Genomic DNA, 19,368 nt, shown 5'->3' on the forward strand with positions numbered 1-19,368 from the left:
AATTTATAGATTAAGAATGAGAGGAGCACTGCTGTCATTTCAGTGAGCTTTTGAAAAGGTGAGCTAGATCTTTGTTGAGTTAACCCTTCGATCTTATCTTTAGGAAGGGAGTAACAGGAACATTCCCTCACCCAATGGATTTGTGCTTGCCCTTTCCTGTCTCAAATACAGCTCTGCATCTTCTGTTTGTGAAGCTGACCCCTCATCCTTCTGTCTTCCACTTTGGTGTCACCTTTGGGAAGGAAGCTGTCTATGTTAGAAGGCTATTTCTGTGTTCTCACAGTGCTTGCTTGGCTTGCTATCATTACTGCCCTCCGGCTTTCCTGAATTTCTTGAGGGTATAAGCTCTAGGAGGGCAGGACTGTTTCTGTCTTGTTGACACAATCTCACTGCCTTGCGTGTATCAGGTCCTTAAGAAAAGCTCAAGGTCCAAAACAATTACTTACATTGAACCCTGTGGTCACTGTGTGCAGATTTTTGAATAACTTGATCTTTGAATTACATATAATCTATTATAGTCACTCCTTACTTATTGACAGGGCCATGTCCTGAAAAGCGTGCTGTAGGTGATTTCATGGTATGTACATGACACAAACTATGTCACCTTAGCACTCCTTTGTTAACTGAAGCATCCTTATGTGGCACAGGACTGTATTTTACTGTATCAATCTGAGCCAGTAAGTATTATATCTCAGCCAAGTGACTTAAGCCTTCTGTATTTTTTTAATTTTGTCTGCTTTTTACAGTATTTCTTTCCACTGCTATCATTTAGCCCTGAAGATTTGCAATCTTCTACCTTATTTTGTATGTAGTATAACTGGAGGATTGACTAGTTCATCACATTTCTGATAACTGTTCTCCTTAAGCTTAAAGATACATCCATTGCTTGGCTTTATCCTAAATGAAGTCTCTAGCATCACTTCTTTTTTTTTCGATAAGTGGTAAACATAAATGCTATCAATCAATCCTTACTAGACTTGGTAAATAACTATTGATTTCCAGGTTCACTTAAAAGATGAGAAACACCAATAAGGGAATTGTTCGTTGTTGGTCATCCAAAAGAATATTTTTAAGATACTCTTCTTACTAAAATGTTCTCTTGAATGCTTACAATAACTACTCAACACTATTGCATCACTATTACCAAGAGTAAATGAAAACTCTCAGTGAAAAAGAAAATAATAATAAAAACTACATATATATATAAAGAGAGAGACACACACACATATGTGTTATATTCAGATGAACAAGTAAGTTAGTTCATTTTGCTGACCAGTTGTTACAAGTGTTGTACAAAATAAAAGCTATAGCAAACATTAAATATTGGCAAAAACAGAATGATACTTAAAGACAATCTCAATTCTTTATTACTGTGTGAGCATGTCTTGTATATGTACTGTACGGCATGGGCAGTCACATTTGTAATTCGGATAAGGAATTGAGAGAAAGCACTGCTGTTTTAGCAAAAGCTGCTCAACTAACAGTTCCTTCTTACCCAATTCATTTTTGAAGGCATGCTTCTATTTTTTAAAAGTTTCATTGTTTGAACCACTTTTAGCTTGTCTGCATCAGTTTTACGGGGAAGTAGTTTAGTTAACTAAAAAGATTATAAATTTCTATCCCCAGCATCTACAAAGGAGAAAATAAGTTACAGCAAAAACAGACAAACCCCCAAACAAAAACCTAAAAGTAGAATGTCAGAGTAGAAGGGTTCTTTTGGTTTAAGGAAAACCTGTGTTTAAAAAGAATAATCTTAGGAGCTGTAATTATTTTAATATAAACAGCTTTTATTTGCATATTATCAGACTTCAGGAACACTTTATGTCCTTTTTTCTGAACACTAACTGTAAAAGCAAACGAAATGCTTCCTGGTGAACTGCATTGATGACATACATGTTTCATTTTGGTAATATTTTGCTCAGGTAAATTTGAATTGTGAGATTCATTTTGGCCCTGTGACTTTGACCCTTGGTCATTAAGTCTCTTAGAAACAAAAAACCAAAAAGAAGAAAACTGGAAGCCTTACCTGTAAGCTCTTAGTTTTGCAGCTGTGTTGCATTAAATCTCTGTAGAAGGTTTTACCTTTTAACCAGAAGTAGTTATGCTTTATAATCAGCTACCTCTGTTATCCTCTAATGTATTTGAAAAAAAATACCATCTCTCCTCAGCTGAGTTTTCATCTGAATTTTCATATTAAGCATGAGAATTACCACCTCCTTTGACAGGGGTGTCAGTAAGATCACTGCATTAGGAATACACTCAACCTGTGAGACCTAAAACTCATTGAAATTAGGTATTTGATCCTTTGAAACTGAAATAAGATATGGAATTCATAAGGACACTTACTTAATGTTTAAAAATACACTCATTTGAACATCAAAAGAGATTTTCCTCTGAATTGAATTATAATACATTGAACTTTGATATCTATTAACAAAAGTTTATTCCATTGCTTGGACACACACATAAACACAACCACATACACAATCATTACTGCCGACTCTTGGTCAGGTTTTCTTTGTTTTTTTTTTTCCAAGAAAAAAAGCTTTAAAGAAAATGTAGCTTAGACTTGTAGGATTTGATTATAATATTGGATAGTGTATGTTGTCAAGGAGAATGTGAGATAATAGATCACAAGGGTAATTTAAAATCTATAGAGAAGCTCAAAATCTCATTTAGCAAGCGGTTTTAATATTCCTTGCAAATCTTTTAGCAGAATTGATAATTATCTAAATTGATTTACTGGAGTTTTGTTTTCCACGTACTTTTTTTGGGAGTGAGAGCTAAAATAACAGGGTATATAAGGCAGAGATGATGAGGAAGTAGAATATAGGTGACCGTTTTCTAATATAATCTTTGGTTATTTTTATTTGAATATTTTAGAAAGCAAATTGGGAGCCTCCATTGCGCTTATGTTTAGAGACCAATAATTTTCAAAGTTGTAAGCCTTTAAAAAATAATGTTGCTTAAATTATTTCTCTAAAAAAGCCTCTGGCATATTGGAAAAGGCAAAAGCTTCCAAGTGGCGAATTGCTTCTCTGGAAATACACTGTCGGGCTGGAACTAGGGATGTGCCTGCATCATTCTTGAGCCCATATTTGCCAGGCACTGTACTAAGTGCTTCTGATACAGTGAAGAGCTGTTGTGTTTCTCAGAGGTGTCCTCAGCATGGACTGGAATCTGGAAATCCGTAAGATTGGTTTCCAGGGAATCCTCCCTTGGAAGAGCACAGGCTGGGGGGATGGTTGTATTTGCATAATTGAAGGGTCTATTGAGAAAGAAAAATTTAACTCACTGTTTCTCCAGAGGACTGGAAACTGAAGCCATGGTCTGTGTTTCAGGGAAGTTGTTTCTGACTCGATTGGCTAGAGCACTACGGAATAGCTAGAGAGAGCTCTTTGGTAGAAGGAAAGGTTCCCCTGGGAGAAGGAACTTCCTGTCAACAGACTAGGAGAGAACAGGCATTGAAATGTTGCAGGAGGGACTTTTGTGTCAAGAGAAACGTTAGGCTAGTTGGCTCTAATGCTTTTTTACCTTTTAATATTTTATTATTCTTTGAATTGGTGAACTATATTTAACTTCTTTGCTGTAACTGCTTATATATTTATTGAGTCATGAGTCTCTGGATTACCAACTTCAGTGTACTCACTGACCTCTGTTTCCCCTGTCGTCATCCCACACAGGCCCTCACTGCTTCCCACCTAACACTGCAATGACCTGGAAGGGCTTATCTGAGTAAACTTTCCTCCATTCCAGTCAATCTCATATGTTCGTGATAGGCTGGTCTGTCTTAAATGCCATCCTCATTATAGTACATACTAATTTTTTATTGCTGCAAAATGGATGACCACAAATTTAGCAGCTTAAAACAAAAAGGTTTCTTTTCATTGCTTCTGTAGGTCAGCAGCCCAGGCCTGCGTGGAACTCTCCTCCAGGAGGAGGTATAGGTTGGTCCTATAGTCTCATCTGGAGTTGGGATCCCTTTCAGATTCAGCGATTTTTATCAGACCTAATTTCTTGCAAACCGAGGCCTGAGAGCTCTGTTTTTGTTCTAGCTGCTGCTCTTAATTCTTACAGACTAATCCTTTCGCATATGACTCTTGGGTAGTCTTCAACAGAGACATGTTTGCTTTTTTCTAGGCCAGCCGGGTACTTACTTAAAAAAATACATATGTTTTTTAATTAGAGGGAATGTTAATAGGAACTTCTCCTTGGAGAAGGCAGGCAGATAAGCTCATAATTGGTGAATTTTGTTAGTCTTGGGCTGATGGTTCGGAAGAGATTGACTAATGGAGCATGGTCGTCCTGAATTGGGCCTAGTTGTCAGGACTGCCATTAGTGAAAGCTGCTGCCGCATCTTTCTTCATGAGAAAGCTCGTGATTTCCTCGGCTCCCCACCCACCCAGGAGCAGAGATGAGTCCTGCTCTGTGGAGTGAGAATATTATTCTTCCTTGGGCTTTCAGTCACCCCAGACCTTCAGTGCTATACCTCTGGGCCTGTATTGGATGGTCATGCTTCATTGACACATTGATTTTATGTTTATTTGTAAAAGGACAGAATATGAAATTACCAAAAAATATAATTTCAAGAGTTATTAATGAAAGACTATATTGCATTCACTTTTAATGAGATTCTGGTGTTGCAGAATGATTCCTTGTAATGACTTCCAGGAAATCAATGAAAAGTTTAATTACAGTTGTGACAGAGTTGTATGAGAATATTGCTTTGTTCAATTTTGCTTCTACAATTTGTCAACCCTCTCTGCCTTTCTCTTTTAAATTAATTGCTTTGATGAAGTAAGTAAATACATCCTGTGTTAGCTTTTGAACCTTTAGAAATGTATTGTTACAAATCTCAAGTTTCCCGTTCTCCAGTAGTAATAGTTGGTATTATAAGCTTATGCTTTACAGCTTTTGATGAGTACAGTTTACTGTTAGGTCATATTTCTGTTTTGTATATTTAATCATTGGGACATCTCTTTAAAACATTGGAAAAAACTGACAAAAGAAAATGGGAAAACTACTTTGTCACTTCGCTACTTAGCAGTACGTCCATTAGTCAGAAATCTAGTATGTATTCAGTGTTGCTTATCATCCAATCAAGCTGCGGGATGGATAAAGAAAGAGTAAGATACTTGCTCTTCTTTCGTGTCACTGTATAGCTTTTCAACTTCAAATAAAATGAATGTTATTCGTACCACATTTTTATTTTTGGTAGTTCAATGATAGCATTTTTTCTCCATTTGGATGGCAGTTGTCTTTCAAAAATTTATTTATACAGCACAACGTAGGAGCCGATCTGAAACATTTAGAAATGTCTACAGTACTTTTATTTTGGTAATTCTGCATTTTTACTGATTATATATTGAGAAAGTGATTGTGAATTTTCTCTTACTACAGGTCCAAAAGCAATGGAATTAAAACCTCCAAAACAAAACAAAAAGTAATTCTTTTCTGTTTATAAGATGATCATGTCAAGTACAGTTGTCACAGGTAAAGTGATGTTGAGATAACACAGGCAGTAATCTCTCCAGATATGAGTCATCCTGCAAACTACTGTTGAACTGAACCAAGAAGAGGAGCCTTCTGGGAGGGGAAGTCATATCACACCACAATGCCAGCTGCGATGCCAGTAATTGTTGCATCTCCCTGTTTTTCTTCCTGTGGCACTTCGTGTGACTGTCGCACGACCATGCCACCCCAGCCTCATGGTGCTTATCTCCGGGTGTTCTTCGTCCGTTTCTCTTCCTCTGTCTTTTCTCTCTAAAGACATGACATCAGCACGCATGCACGTCTCTCTCTGTGCTTGTGGCCCGTCAATAATCTCCCCTGTCCCTTAGGTTCTGCCACATCCTTGGCAAATGATTCCAGTTTTCTGCCTCACTTTCTGACTGTTTCTACCTCGATGTTTCATGGTTTCTCAGAAATAGCAACTTTCCAAGACTGACCAGTTTTGTTATCTGTTCCTTGATTATTTCTGCTAATGTTTTTAATTCTTCTACATGTCTTCTGAGTGTAGTACCTTGCTTTTTGTTGTTTTGTCTTCTGATCTCTCACAATTGGAATGATCCTCCTCTGCTGCTCTTACTCATGGTGAATTAACCGTACAGCCTCTGCTTCTCTGCAAGACTCTGCCCCTGTGAGTTGTGGTGCTTGTTGCCACCAGGCTGAACTTTGATTCTGGTCATTTTCTTAGATTAGTCTGTCAGGGACTCTGCTGACCACAAAGCAGTGTGCAAACTCCTCAGCTAGATATTGTAAATCCCATGGAGCTACGCTTCTTCCCCTTCCTCCAATAAATACAACTCTGTGCTTGGCAGAGTGGTGACGCTGCCTGACAGTTTAGCAGTGTGCTAGAAGGCAGAGCTGCTGCTGTGAGGAGCTAGCGTGTGATTTGTGTGTCAAAGACATACAAAGATGATGTGAGTAAGGTAGTAGTGGGCAATCACTTTAGGTGCATGATCAGGAAAGTTCTAATTTATTTCTTAGATGAAACCCGAAGGATAAGAGACAGAGGCGAGAACGGATTTTGCATGCTCAAAGAACAAAACAAGGCCTCCATGATTGGAGAACAGGGTGTGGGTGCAGGGGAGACGCGAGTTCACTTACAGGCAGCGTTGAGTGGTGGTTTTATTCCTGGTGTGATGTCGAGAGATTTTCTAAGCAATGAAACAGTGTCGTCTGTTTGTATTTTAAAAATACCTCTCTGAAGAGAAGCAGGGTGGCAGGGTGAAGCCAGGAGACCAGGCAAGAGGGGACAAGCCCTGGATCAGGATTTGTCAGCTCAGCATCCTTAGCGTTGCAGGCCAGAAATGTTTTTCTGTAGTTTGTGTCATACATAACAGAATGTTAAGAAGCATAGCGTGGTTTTCCCTGTTAGAAGACAGTGGCCCTGTCTCTCTCTAACTTTCTCCAGACATTGCCACAGGTCCTCTGGGAGGCAAAATCACATCCGATTAAGAGCCCCGGACTAGGCGGTGGCAGTAGGGATAGGTTTGAAACACAACACAGAGGTTGGACCATAGTATGTTCTAACGACCTGAATGTTGAAGTTGAAGCAGAAATGCTTTCTAGCCTTGTGATTTGTCTTCCACAAGTACTTTGTCAGTATGGTACTCTTGACACTCTTCTTCCCTGCCCTTGTGCCTGTTCTTAGATTACCTGTCTGCTTGTTACGTTGCTTGTTCTGCCATTCCCTTCCTTCCTTTCCACGCCCTGCTCAAGATCCCACTGCAGTGCCATCTAAAGCTTCCTCGGATTAGCGCACCAGTGCTGGACACTTTCCCATGAATTCCTTCTGCCTCACATTAATATCTCCTTTACACATTTTCTGGCCGTGTCAGCTTGTGTAAACCCAGGAGAGAAGTCGCAGTCTATCAAGCAGGAGTAGCCTTGGTGTGTGTTTGAATTGATGGCTTTGCTTCTGTATTTTCTCTTCCTCTGATTCCTATCAGTCACTGAGTAATTAGTGTCTCTCTCATCTGCCCCCAAGACCATCATCTGTGTTACCCTTGTCTGAAGTTTGTCACAGAATTAGGGCCCTTACTGTTTGCTGTTGTCTGTTATGTTTATTAATATGTATTTGTCATCTCCCTGTGGATCTACCCAAGAGTGAGAGTGAGACCTTGTACTTGTGTATCCCTTACAGTGTTTCCTCCTTAGATGTAGATGAGATCTGAGTTAGAGGAGGTGATCATGAACTTGATATTCAGTAAACATTGAATGAATGAATAAATGAGTGAATCTGGGAGACCCATTTTATTTTCTACTCACGAGTCTAATGCAATTAAAAGAAAAGTAACATTTTTCTGTAATACAAAATAACATGTAAGATTTTGATCACAATACAAGTGTGGATTGTTTTCAGTGAAAGATGAGCTTGTAGTTTGTGCCATGAATGTCACTGCTTGGTTCCTGAGGACGTGGGCTTCTCATCAGCGTGGCCTGGACGGCTGGGAATCGTGCCAGTAACGCTGTGTCGCTCTGTCTCTGTTGCAGCTCTGGTTGTGAGTACCACTTCGGCCGGGTTTGCGCTGGCTCCGGGGCCTTTTGACTGGCCCTGCTTCCTGCTCGCTTCCCTGGGAACAGGCCTTGCATCCTGTGCCGCCAACTCCATCAATCAGGTCAGTTTCTTCCTCAGATTACGCTGTTGGTACTTCTTAAAGCACGGCATGCCCCGTGGAGGTTTGTGAGCTGTGTAACGCATTTGTCTAAAAGTTTTGAAAAGAATGTTTTCTTTCTTTCTGTGTGTGTGATGGGGGTGACCCAGGGCCTTGCTATCTGGGCAGCAAGTCTTCTGCTGAGTGCACACCCAGCTCACAGGTGAATGATTTTCACACAGTTTCAAATGAATGAGCCGAATATAGACTACATATTTCAAGTGACCGAAAGTCTTGGGTTAAAAAGTATTTTAGAATTGCTAAACTTTGTACATGGTAGTATCTTTATTGCAGGTATATGTCCTGGAGTTCATGACTGTTATGTGCTTTTCTTTCTTGGTTTGATTTATTTACCTTTTAAACCAGAACTATACTAAAGAGCCAGACATTGTAATCCCGGCACTCAAGAGGCTGAGGCAGGAGGATTGCCTTGAGTTTGAGGCTTGCTTAAGCTACCGAGTGAGTTCAAGGTCAGCCTGATCTATGTAGTGAGAGCCAGCCCCTCTCCCAAAAAACAAAACAGAAAGTGCTTCAGAGGACATATTCAGCTTTTAAAAATCAGAAATGTAATACTTTGGTTAATTCGGTATATGGAACCAAATTACAATATATTAAAAAAGTCAATTAGTTTCTTTTGTGGGGGGCAGAGTCTCACTTTGTAGTTTAGGCTGGCCTTCAAATCTCAGTGATCTTCCTGCCTCAGCCTCCTGAGTGCACCACCATTCCGAACTAGCATATTACACTTAATGGACTCTTTTTTTTGTCTCTGTTATTTTAAATATTCAAATAAATGTCTCTTAGTTTTTTTATCTGCCTGATTAGTGTAGTATGCCCCAACATTTTGACTTTTCCATAAGATACATACTGAAAATATCTTGGCTAACAGTTAAGAAAAATTGTTTTCATCATCAGAACACCCAAGAGGAATTGGCACACTTTTTAAACAGGAATTCCTGTTACTATCAGCAAACAGCTTGGCTGAGTGACTGTGTACGTAGCTAGTCTGCAAAATAAGGGAATTTAATTGTCAAATTTGACAATACCTGAAATCATTCTGTTTTATAATGAATTATCAGCTAGGTAGAGAAGGCTTTATCTATTTCAAAAAGGGATTAAAATGTTTTGTGTGTGTGTGGATTAAACCCAACAGCTATTTGGAGAAGTTTCTGTTTCTAATACGGGCGTAAAAAAAGCTTATTTTTTTTTTTTGGTTGTACTAGGATTTGAATCTAGGGCCTTGTACATATTATGTAAGTACTCAACCACTGAACTACACCTCCATGCCCCTTTTGATTTTATTTTGAGACAGGCTGTTGCTAAGTTATTTTAAATGTCAAGTTAATCAGTTTTATAAGGAGATTCAAATAGCCCCACCAGTTATGGAACTTAGGAAAAACTCATTTGTTTGGCTATTTTTTGCCCGTTTTTTGACTTTTAAAATTTAAATTATTGCCCTTGTTCAGGTACAGATCTGGATCAGGAGACTAAGCAGGGCATATTTAATTTTCAGTGTCTTTTTCTAAATGTATGAGCTGCATTTATCCTTGATGTACGAATTGCTATCTCCTATTTAAATTACCTAGGTTCAAAAAATATTTAAAACAAAAATGTGGAGTTTCAGGGAGATGAAAAACAACTGCAAAGACTCAAATGTTTTAGAAACTCCAAACATAAATAATACGATTGCCTTGAATTGGTGTTACACTTACTTATCCCTACCTACCCAAATGACCAAGTAGCTCAAGAATTTCTCATGAAGAAAATTGTTCAGTTATAGCAAGAATGTATCTAAGGGGGAAAAAACCCAGACATTTACATGTAGGTAGAGATTGATAGGAACTAAACCTAGTGCAAGGTTTTAGAAATTTTGAAGGGCCATGCATCTAGATGCCTGCTTAAGTTCTAAAATTTGAAAGGCTAACGAAAGCCTCGGAATACCTGATGGGTTCTTTTTAGTATCAAAAATTGTGCTACTGCTATCTCCTTCAGAGTCTGTGTTCTGGCTCTGCTTAGCACCCCTTGGACAGCTCTCCGGTTGTCCCTCTGGGGCCCTCTGTCACCTTCTTTCTTCCTGCGTCGCTCATCCCCACAGCACTGTGAATGTTGTGAAGTCGGCTTACAAGCCACTCCTGTCGCACAAATGAATTCCATCGTCTTCTGATAGCCATCAGATTCCACCCACTCGTCTTGGGTTCTCATTTCACAGTAGGAAGCATCACAGGACTCACAGAAGTGTCCCAACATAGTAGAATTCCAGTTTCATTGATAAGATGCTGTCTTAGCCACTTTCTCATTGCTGGGAGAAAGTACCTGACACCCATAACTTAAAGGAGGCAAGGGTTGTTTAAGATCATAGTTTCAGCTGGGCGTGGTGGCTCACACCTGTAATCCCAGCACTCGGGAGGCTGGGGCAGGAGGATCCTTGCGGTTCAAGACCAGCCTGGGCTATAAAGTGAGGTCAAAGCCAACCTGAACTGCATAGAGACGTCGTAAAAAGACAAAAAAAAAAAAAAAAAAAAAAAAAATCACAGTTTCAGTAGATCGAGTCCGTGCTAATCCAGCTTCAAAGCAAAAATGATGTATTAGAGGGACATGGCGGACAAAAATCTACTTCCTTCATGGCAACTCAGAAGCCAAAAGTGAAGAGAGGCGCTAAAAAGGGAGAGGCGCCCTTCTAGGTCACACCCTGTGACCTACCGCTAACAGGGTCCCACCTCCTAACAAGAAATCAGGTCAGCCGTGATCCAGCTCTGACCTGTGAGGGCACTGGAGGGCTTCTAGATCTAAACCATAACAGGTACTACTAGCTCCCCTTGTTATCTTTTGTCAACTATATTAAAAGTAATTTAATTCCAGTAATAATAGGCATTCTCATAAATTTAAAATAACTTAAGACCATTTAAAATTAGGGAGAAGTGCATAGAACAGCAAGCAGTAGTGATTTACATACGTTTTTCATTATGTTTTTATTTTATGAAAAGATAAGAAAATAACAGTAGGTAAATACACTGTATCATCATCTTCAACATAGTTACTCAAGAGTACAAGACATTGACTAAATTTGTGAATAGCAGTTAAAGAAACAGTTTGTATCAAAAAAAAAAAAAAAATTCATGGCTTTTCCCACAGAGCTCTTGGGTATCCAGTGGTTGATCTGTGTAAAAGTCCTTCAGCTTCTTTCTAGTAGAGTTCTGAGTGAAAACATTTCCTTCTGTTCAGCTCTATAAAAAGATTCAAATGGCGTTATATATATTTTATGTACTTTTTTGAGCTGTTATTAATTTACTGAACCTTTCTTCTTTGTATCCAAGTACTGTGATCTCTCCTGTAAAAGCAGAAAGAATAAAGCCTTGGAAGGCAATTCTTACATTTGTTTTAAGGAGAGAAAATGAGATGCAGCTTCTGATTTACAAAGTAATGACCAGGGCATAAAGAGATACATATAAGAAACCACTAGCATTGAAATGTAGAAATAAATTACATACATGTTTTGTAATATATATACATGTTTTATTTGAAGCCATAGAGTAGTTTAAAGACAAGTATGGCTTCAAGGATGAAAGCGATCCATAAAATGTTTTTAATTTAGCAACTGAGAGATAAAATGTTATGGATGGCTTTGACTGCTCAGTGCTTGAGAAAAAGTGACAAACCGAATACCAGAATAAGTTCAAGTGGAATAAATGAAGAATTTTATAAAGATGAAAATTATCAGCATATTATAAAAATTGAGTATTTGACGTAGTAGACTATGTAGCTCTTAACTATAACTACAGGTATTTTACTTAGGTTAATTATATAGTAGTCTCCTCACCAACACCCAAGTTTCACTTCCGTGTTTCAGTTACCCATGATCAGTTACAGCCCAAAAATAGTAAATGGAAAATTCCAGAAATAAAAATTTCATTGGTTTTAAGTAATTCTTATTATAGTGTATTGTCAGGATCATTTACAGTATATACTTGGGATCAATAATTATTATCGCTCTTAATTTTTTACTGTGCCTAGTTTATAAATTTTTATCATAGATACATATATATAGGAAAAATATGTAATATAGGGTTTGTATATTATGTACTCTGTATAGCGATTTTTAGTTGTCTGCTGGGAATCTTCAAACATAATGCTTTGGGGATAAAGATATAAAAAAAGGGAATAATAGTTAATACACTATGGACTGTTATTGTCAAAGTAGTTATTAGAGTACAGAACACAAAACAAAAAGTTTTATAAAATAGAAACATAATGCCACAAATCTTTCTTTCAGTGAGCTAAAGGAACGGACACATACATTTGTCATTACGTACATTTCTGTGGTATAAATTGCAGAGATAACATGCTGTTTCATTCTGTGGCTGTGCCTCAGTTTTCTCAACAGATTTTCTGTTGTTTTAACTTTGTGCTTCTGTAACTGCATCTGTTCCTGGTTGATGTTTTGAAGACAAAGACTTGGAATGAAATTGCTGGGAGGAGGACTCCCTGCCACAGCACACAGGAAGCTGGTGTAACTTTGGAGAATGCGATCTTAACAAAATACTTAATTTTTTATATTCATACAGTGCAGTAGAGTTTACAGCACATATTTACACAAATTATTCTTTAAAGTTTACAACCCTGTGACACAGGCGACATTATTTCTGTTTGTAAAACTTATTTTTTGCCATTGAATTTTTTAAAGACTCATTATGCAAATACTGTTTTCATTCCAAAGCAGTGAGAAAATATAGCTAAGCACAAAGAGTATTAGTTTTTACTTTACTTTTCTTTTCTGTCACATATCTTATGTTAGAATTATAGCAGAGAAAAAAGAAAAATCTCTGCCATTTAGATAGATCTACTTAAGATCTTATAGAGTTTTCACACACATTTTGAAATGTATAAATTCACATATAAATTTATCACAGAAGTGATTCATGTAATGTTTGTAGTTGTATATGTTTGTTCACTTAAAAATATGTCCTGGTGTCCTTTTCAGATCAGTATTTGACACAGCATTATTTTAAGAGTTATTAGGGACATATGTTTAATCACGTTTCCTTATTTGACATTTTAGGAATTTTGAGTTTCTTGTTTTCACAAGTCAACAGTGTTGAGCTTGAATTCTTGTATCTAACTCTTTTACATATCCATAATTATTATTTCTTTTAAGGAATTCCTCAAAGCATTTGATTGTGTCCAAAGCTGTGTCATTTTCAAAATAAAATGTTAGAATTTTAAAGACACATCTATTGTAAGTATAGCCAAGTGCCCTTCCAGCCTTTAGTTTTAAATCTGCTTGCTCTGCTTGGCAAGGTGTGAGGTTCTCACCCCGAACACCGTATGTTGGGAAATGGTGGTGAGTTTATGGGTCGCATCCGCAGTGTCCTTTTAATTCAAGCTGTTCTGATTACGTAGGAAGTGCAGTTTATATTTTAGGGCTTTTTAATCACTTTGCGTTGTCTTTTGCCAGCACATATGCCTGTTTTCTTGTTGAGACACTTGCCTTTGCCGTGTTCTTGTTATATGGAGATTGGATTATTCACTCTTTGTCATGTAGAATGAAAACATTTTTTGGTAGTTTTTTGTCTTTTAATTTTTTCTGTAGTTCGGCTGTTTTTTATGTTTATGCAACAGATCTTTTTCAGCTCTCCTACCAATTCAGACTGGATGGTTGTGTTACATGAGCTCCGCTGTGCAATGTAGGACATTTTCCAGCATCCTCAGCCTGTCCTCACGGATAGCAGTAACAACCCTGCCCCCAGCTGTGACAGCTGAAAATGTCTTTGCTTATTGCCAAATGTTTCCTGGGGACCAAAACTACTCCCCAGTTAAGAACCACTGCTTTGGGCCGGGGGTTTAGCTCAGTGGCACAAGCGCCTGCTTGGCAAGTGGGAGATTGTGAGTCCGATGCCCATACCAAAAAAAATGACCACTTCTTTAATAATTTCTACTTTTGATTTCATTCTGAGCCTTTTACTCCAAATTCTTGGATACAGTTTCTGCCTCAGGTAATTCGGGGCTCACATTTCTTCTCATAACTGTCCAGAGGTAGCTGGTGTGTGCATATCACCTGCTTTATGCCTGTGTTGTTGGTGTAATTATTAAGAATGCCCCTTTTGCTTACAAGTGTCCCATTTCGAGCAAGAAATTGTTTGGCGTTACTGCCATATTCATTGCCCATTTATATCAGCTTTCTTTCACTATAAATTAAATGTGGTAATAATATTTTAGTGTCAGAAGATCTCTGCTTGTATTCTATCTTTTCTATTCACAATTGTGTCTCCTGGGCAGTTAGAGATTTTCTGAGCACAGCCTACATCACCTGGCTCATCAGCCTAACTCTCTCTGTAGGTACAGCTGTATACTCACTCCTCTGTTGTGGCTAATTGTGTTTTACATACACAGCCTTAAAAATACTTTATCCTCATTATTATTCTGCTATTCATATGTTGTTCTGGAATTTTGATGACTTTTGTTACGCAGATTGTTTTCTGATTCCAGCTGGTTCTGTAGGTGGACAGTGGAGAGCATTAGAACTCTCTTCCTCGTAGTAGTCAAAGTCTGGCTCATCATAACTTCAGCGTATTGGTCATTCTTTCTTTGTCCATGTGACAGTACTCCCATGCATCACTCTCTAAGTATAATTAATAAGAATGTGTGGTATCGCAATATCATTACTCATTCATCTCTTTTCTCTAAAGAACTCAGCTTTCTTAAGATGGCTGTGACTTAGTACCCTGAACATCCGTACCCTCTGCCCACAGCCTAGGAGTGGGCCAGGAATGTGAATGGGGGAGAGAAAAGGAGAACACATCAAGAGGTGCCAGTGATGGTGATCATGGCTAAGCCTGTGTAGCACTTGCTGCATGCGAAGTAATCTTCTAAGTGTTTTATGTATGTTAGGTTATTTGTTTGAGTGTACATTCATGGGTTTTTTTTAAAAAATGGCTCTTTGGAAACATCAAATAAATGATGAATTAATTCATAGGTTAGACTAGCTCTCAAAGGGCCATTGATGTTCTTTGAGACCTTATTTTAGCGAACATTATAAGAAAGGCATTAAACATAAGTAGAATTTGAGATCTAAGAGGTAGACTGTAATTAGAAAGGTAAATCTGATAAAGATATGTTATCTTTGGGGTCTAGTGTATCTTAGTGTTGAAGAGTTTTTCTGAAAGGACATGAAAGAGATCAAGAGGTGTGAATAAAATAGAGTCAAGAAGAGACGTGTTTTTTGTTTGATGCTGACAAACCTTGAGAGACTTTCATGGCTGAAATAAGGTTAAAAAAAAGAAGAGCTTTGGATAAAGAACTCTGAATTATAGGGTGGTTAGAGCAAAAGAAAATTGACAGCCTTTTAAAATCTGAAAGGGGAAGCAGGTAAAGATTTTTCTGTTTTCCCAGTGACTCTGAGATTAATATCTAATGCCTCTTCATTTTCCTTTTCTCTAATGTTTCTTTTGGTTTGACTATTCAGCCTGCCTACAGCAATAAGAATTGTTCTTCATCTTCCATGTTGAACAAAAGTAGTTATTAAATTTGGTGTTAGAATACTTATTAGTGAATACCAGTATGTGATTTATTGAACATCATCTATATAAGAAGAATCAGTGTGAGAAATACATATTTTCTTTTGACTGTTGTGATTTGTTTAACTTTGATGTTTTAACTGGTGGGCAACTTGCTTTCATAACGCATGGCTTACTCAGATGCTTCAAATTAGCTACTGCGCTAGATCAGATTTGCATAGAGTCCTTGAATACCATTTGGGAAAGAGTCTTCAACTAAATATGGTTTTTATATATAAGGGAAATGATGAGCATTTTTGAACAATGTCAAAAAGAAAATGTACTTTAAATGCAGTCTTTTTCCTTGAATTTATATAACCCGAAATAGCTCCCAAATTACATTTGATTCCCTTCTCCAAAACAATCCATCTAAGTGGAGTGACTTTGGCATTGGTATTCATAACCAAAATAACTCCAGGTGAAGCTTTTGCCGACAAATGCAGAGATGATGATAATTTGAACGTAATGTTTGTAGATTTTTAAAATAATTTACATGCCATGTGAGCTAACCATCTTACTGCTTCTTGTAGTGACTCTAAGGTGGCGTAATTTCAGTGTGTTAGAAGAATAAGATAAGATTTCATGGTGCCATGAGTTATACATCGGACAGTTATCAAATGGGACTAGAACTGAGGCACATGGTTCCCTGCACTGACTTTTTACCTGCCATTTCCTGGTCAGTCAGCAGCTCAGCATCAGGACCTGACCCTGCGTGAGTCTCCCTGCTGCAGGCGAAGTGCTGATGTCTCTTACCATGTGTTAGTAGTGAGGCTGCCATAGCAATCATGGTCACGTCTCTGCCACCAGCAAGACTGCAAAGAGTTAAAGCCCTGGTGTCCTGGTCAAATTAAGTCTTTAATATTAGCAGCTATTCTTCTTAATGGTTCAAAGTTTGCTCTTTTTTTTGGCTACGTCTTCACACTTTGAGAATCTGATTGTATTCCCTTTATCCCCAGTAAGAGTCTTAACACAAAATGGAAGAGAACATGTTTATGTTCTTCAGTTTACTAAGAGATTTGGGTGGTGGTCTTTATTTGGTAATCTCGGGACCAGAAGTGTTCTGAATTTAAGATAGTTTCAGGGTTTGGGATATTTGCGTGTACATAAAATATCTTGAGAATGGGACCCAAATCAAACATGAAATGTATTTATGTTCCATATATATCTTGTTACAGATTTGAAAGTAATTTCATACAATTTTTTAGTGGCTCTGCATTTTGACTGACCTGTCCTGTGTGGGCAGATGTAAGGTTGTACACTTGTGGTGTCACCTTGGCAGGCAGAAAGTTTTGAATTTTGGGACCTTTTTGAGTTTGAATTTTCAATTTAGGTATGTTCAGCATGGACTTAAAAACTGTAGTGTGTGTGTGTATGAATATATGTATATATTTGTTTCAAGTACATGTACACTTGTGTTAATTCTTAATATCCGAGGATGTGATGACTTAGAACTGGCAGCCACTATTGATTTCCTACATTCAGTAAGCATTGTGGAATTATATGTGTACTTCTGCTAAATCAAGAAGTATTGATGGAAAAGACTGATAAATCAAAAAGGCAGACATTTAATTGAGACATAATGGGAACGATGCAGTATAGATTTGGGGAATGAGAGTTCTTGGCTTCTGTCTTGGGGTGATTATTATGGTTAATCTGATTTGGGTGGCTGAGAGCCTTATTTCCTTCTGAGAGTATTCCTCTGCCACTCTCACCTAGAAGAGGTCAAGCTAAGATTTTCCCAAGTTATTTCTTTCTTTGCTTGTTTCTAATCTGCAGTTGTACTTCGCCTTTCCTGATAGTTTGCTCTGAATTCCATTAGTCTGTTGGTTCTCTGCCCTGAACCACAGACTCCTCTACTTGTTTTCTGGGAAGGTTGACTCTGGGGTGACTGATGACACTGATGAAAAAATATACAGTACTAAATCCTGGGAGATGGATCACTTGCTTATCTTGTACCTCCTCTCCTTGCTTTATTGACAAACTCCTTTTTAAGGCTTAATATGTGAAATACGTTGATCCTGTGATATGCAGTTATATTGCAAAAGTGGAGTCACTAGCTGATTCTGAATTCCATAGTGAGCTCCAAAATAGCTTTAAAAATGTGCATTGAGGTGTTGGAGAGTGGGAAGAGGGACAGCAGAGCAGGTGTTATGTGTTATATCTATGCGTCTCTAACCCAGGTTAGTTGTGAGAACTGTCTGTTGTGATTTCTAATTATTAGCAGACCTTTAAAATGTGTGTAAGTGATTAAGGAAATCCTAAAATTCGTATTTTCATGACAACCCAGTCCTGTCTTACCAATTTTTTAAGACGTTTTAGAAAATGTTATTTGTAAGGAGGGGAAATTACTTACCTGTGTGATTAATCTTAAGGAAATTTTCACTCTGGCATTTCCTTCAGATCCTATGCCAGATTTCTCCCGGAAGCAGTGATCACAGAGGGAACAAAGAAATTCTAAAGGATTTGAAGGATGGAATGTAGAGATAGGATAGAACAAAAGAGAAATTTGGATGGTTAATAAGATTTATGTACACTTGTAACTGAGAGAATCCTTATACCTTAAACTGTACTGAGTTTAAACTACTAAGATAGCATGCAGCTTTAGCTTTAATTCTAGCATTTCTTTATTAGTATTAGAAGACACATACCTGCTAGCTTATAAGAAAGGAAGCTACCACTGAAATGAAAGTCTAACCGTGATAGTCTAACACTTTGATTAGTGAATCTGAATAAAGTCATGATTGTTCTGATACTGCTTTTAGCAAAAATATGGTTGGTGATCTAGAAAATGCCATTGTGGTGTATATTGTTATCATTAATTCAATGAAGTAATTGTGAAGGATTCAATAGGACTGTGTAGAATTTCCTTATACAGCTAGCTGAAGGAGAACATATTCTTCCCCTATTGTTATAGTATAGATCTTCTTCCCCTGATGTCATTAATATCATCTACTGATTGAAATAGTGGGAACTGATAAATCGTCAGTTATAAAAATGTGCAGGGATTTATAAATCAGAAATCAGTAAAGGACAGAATTTACAGAACCTGGTTTCCTCTTGTGATTTTTACTTGCTGTTGAGTGAATGGCTGTCTGCATGGTTGAGTAGGTAACTTAAATAAACACACAGTTAACCTCAAACGGAGTTGTGGATGGTTCCTTAATTCTGAGTCTCATGTGTTTTCCCACAAGAGGAAAAAGAGCTTGTAAGTGTTCATAGATAGATATTCAGCCGTTTCAAGTACTTGTGGCTTCAAGAAAGCCTGATTATATCAGAAAGAGCCCTTTTTAAGTGCTCCATGAGCATTCAGACTTTATATTATAATGCCTTTAAAGGCAAATGGGACTGAACTAGTTCTTACCTGCACAAAATTTTGTTTATTCTGCTTAGTTCAAATTAAAGTTGCTGAGGTGGGAGAAGCTTGCTGAAACCTCATGTTGTTTACCTGTCTGTGTGACAGTCAATTCTGATTTGGCTGCGACCTGAGAGCAGAATGGCCGTAAGAAATTGAAAGTGCTAATTTTCTTTGTTGCTGTTTTCTTGAGAGCTGTTTCTGATAGGACCCTTGTACATTTATTGATGACTTTCACTGGCTCTTTCAAAGAGCTAGTGACCTAATGAAGGATGAAAACATAAAAGAAAACAGAACAGTTATATGTGTT

At 37.8% G+C, this 19,368-nt stretch overlaps 1 protein-coding gene across 1 annotated transcript in view; it reads left to right on the top strand.

The window, feature by feature from the left end:
- Positions 1 to 19,368, top strand: part of LOC100732273 (protoheme IX farnesyltransferase, mitochondrial) — a 117,444-nt gene that overhangs the window by 21,823 nt on the left and 76,253 nt on the right. The window contains exon 4 of the mRNA XM_003466315.5: positions 7,999 to 8,123. Within this exon, the coding sequence (XP_003466363.1) occupies positions 7,999 to 8,123 (125 nt within the window). The remainder of the gene's footprint in view (positions 1 to 7,998; positions 8,124 to 19,368) is intronic.

The sequence above is a fragment of the Cavia porcellus genome, unplaced genomic scaffold (assembly GCF_034190915.1).
Source record: "Cavia porcellus strain 051 isolate PalLab524CR breed Dunkin Hartley unplaced genomic scaffold, mCavPor4.1 scaffold_32, whole genome shotgun sequence".
NCBI classification, from domain to species: Eukaryota; Metazoa; Chordata; class Mammalia; order Rodentia; family Caviidae; genus Cavia; species Cavia porcellus.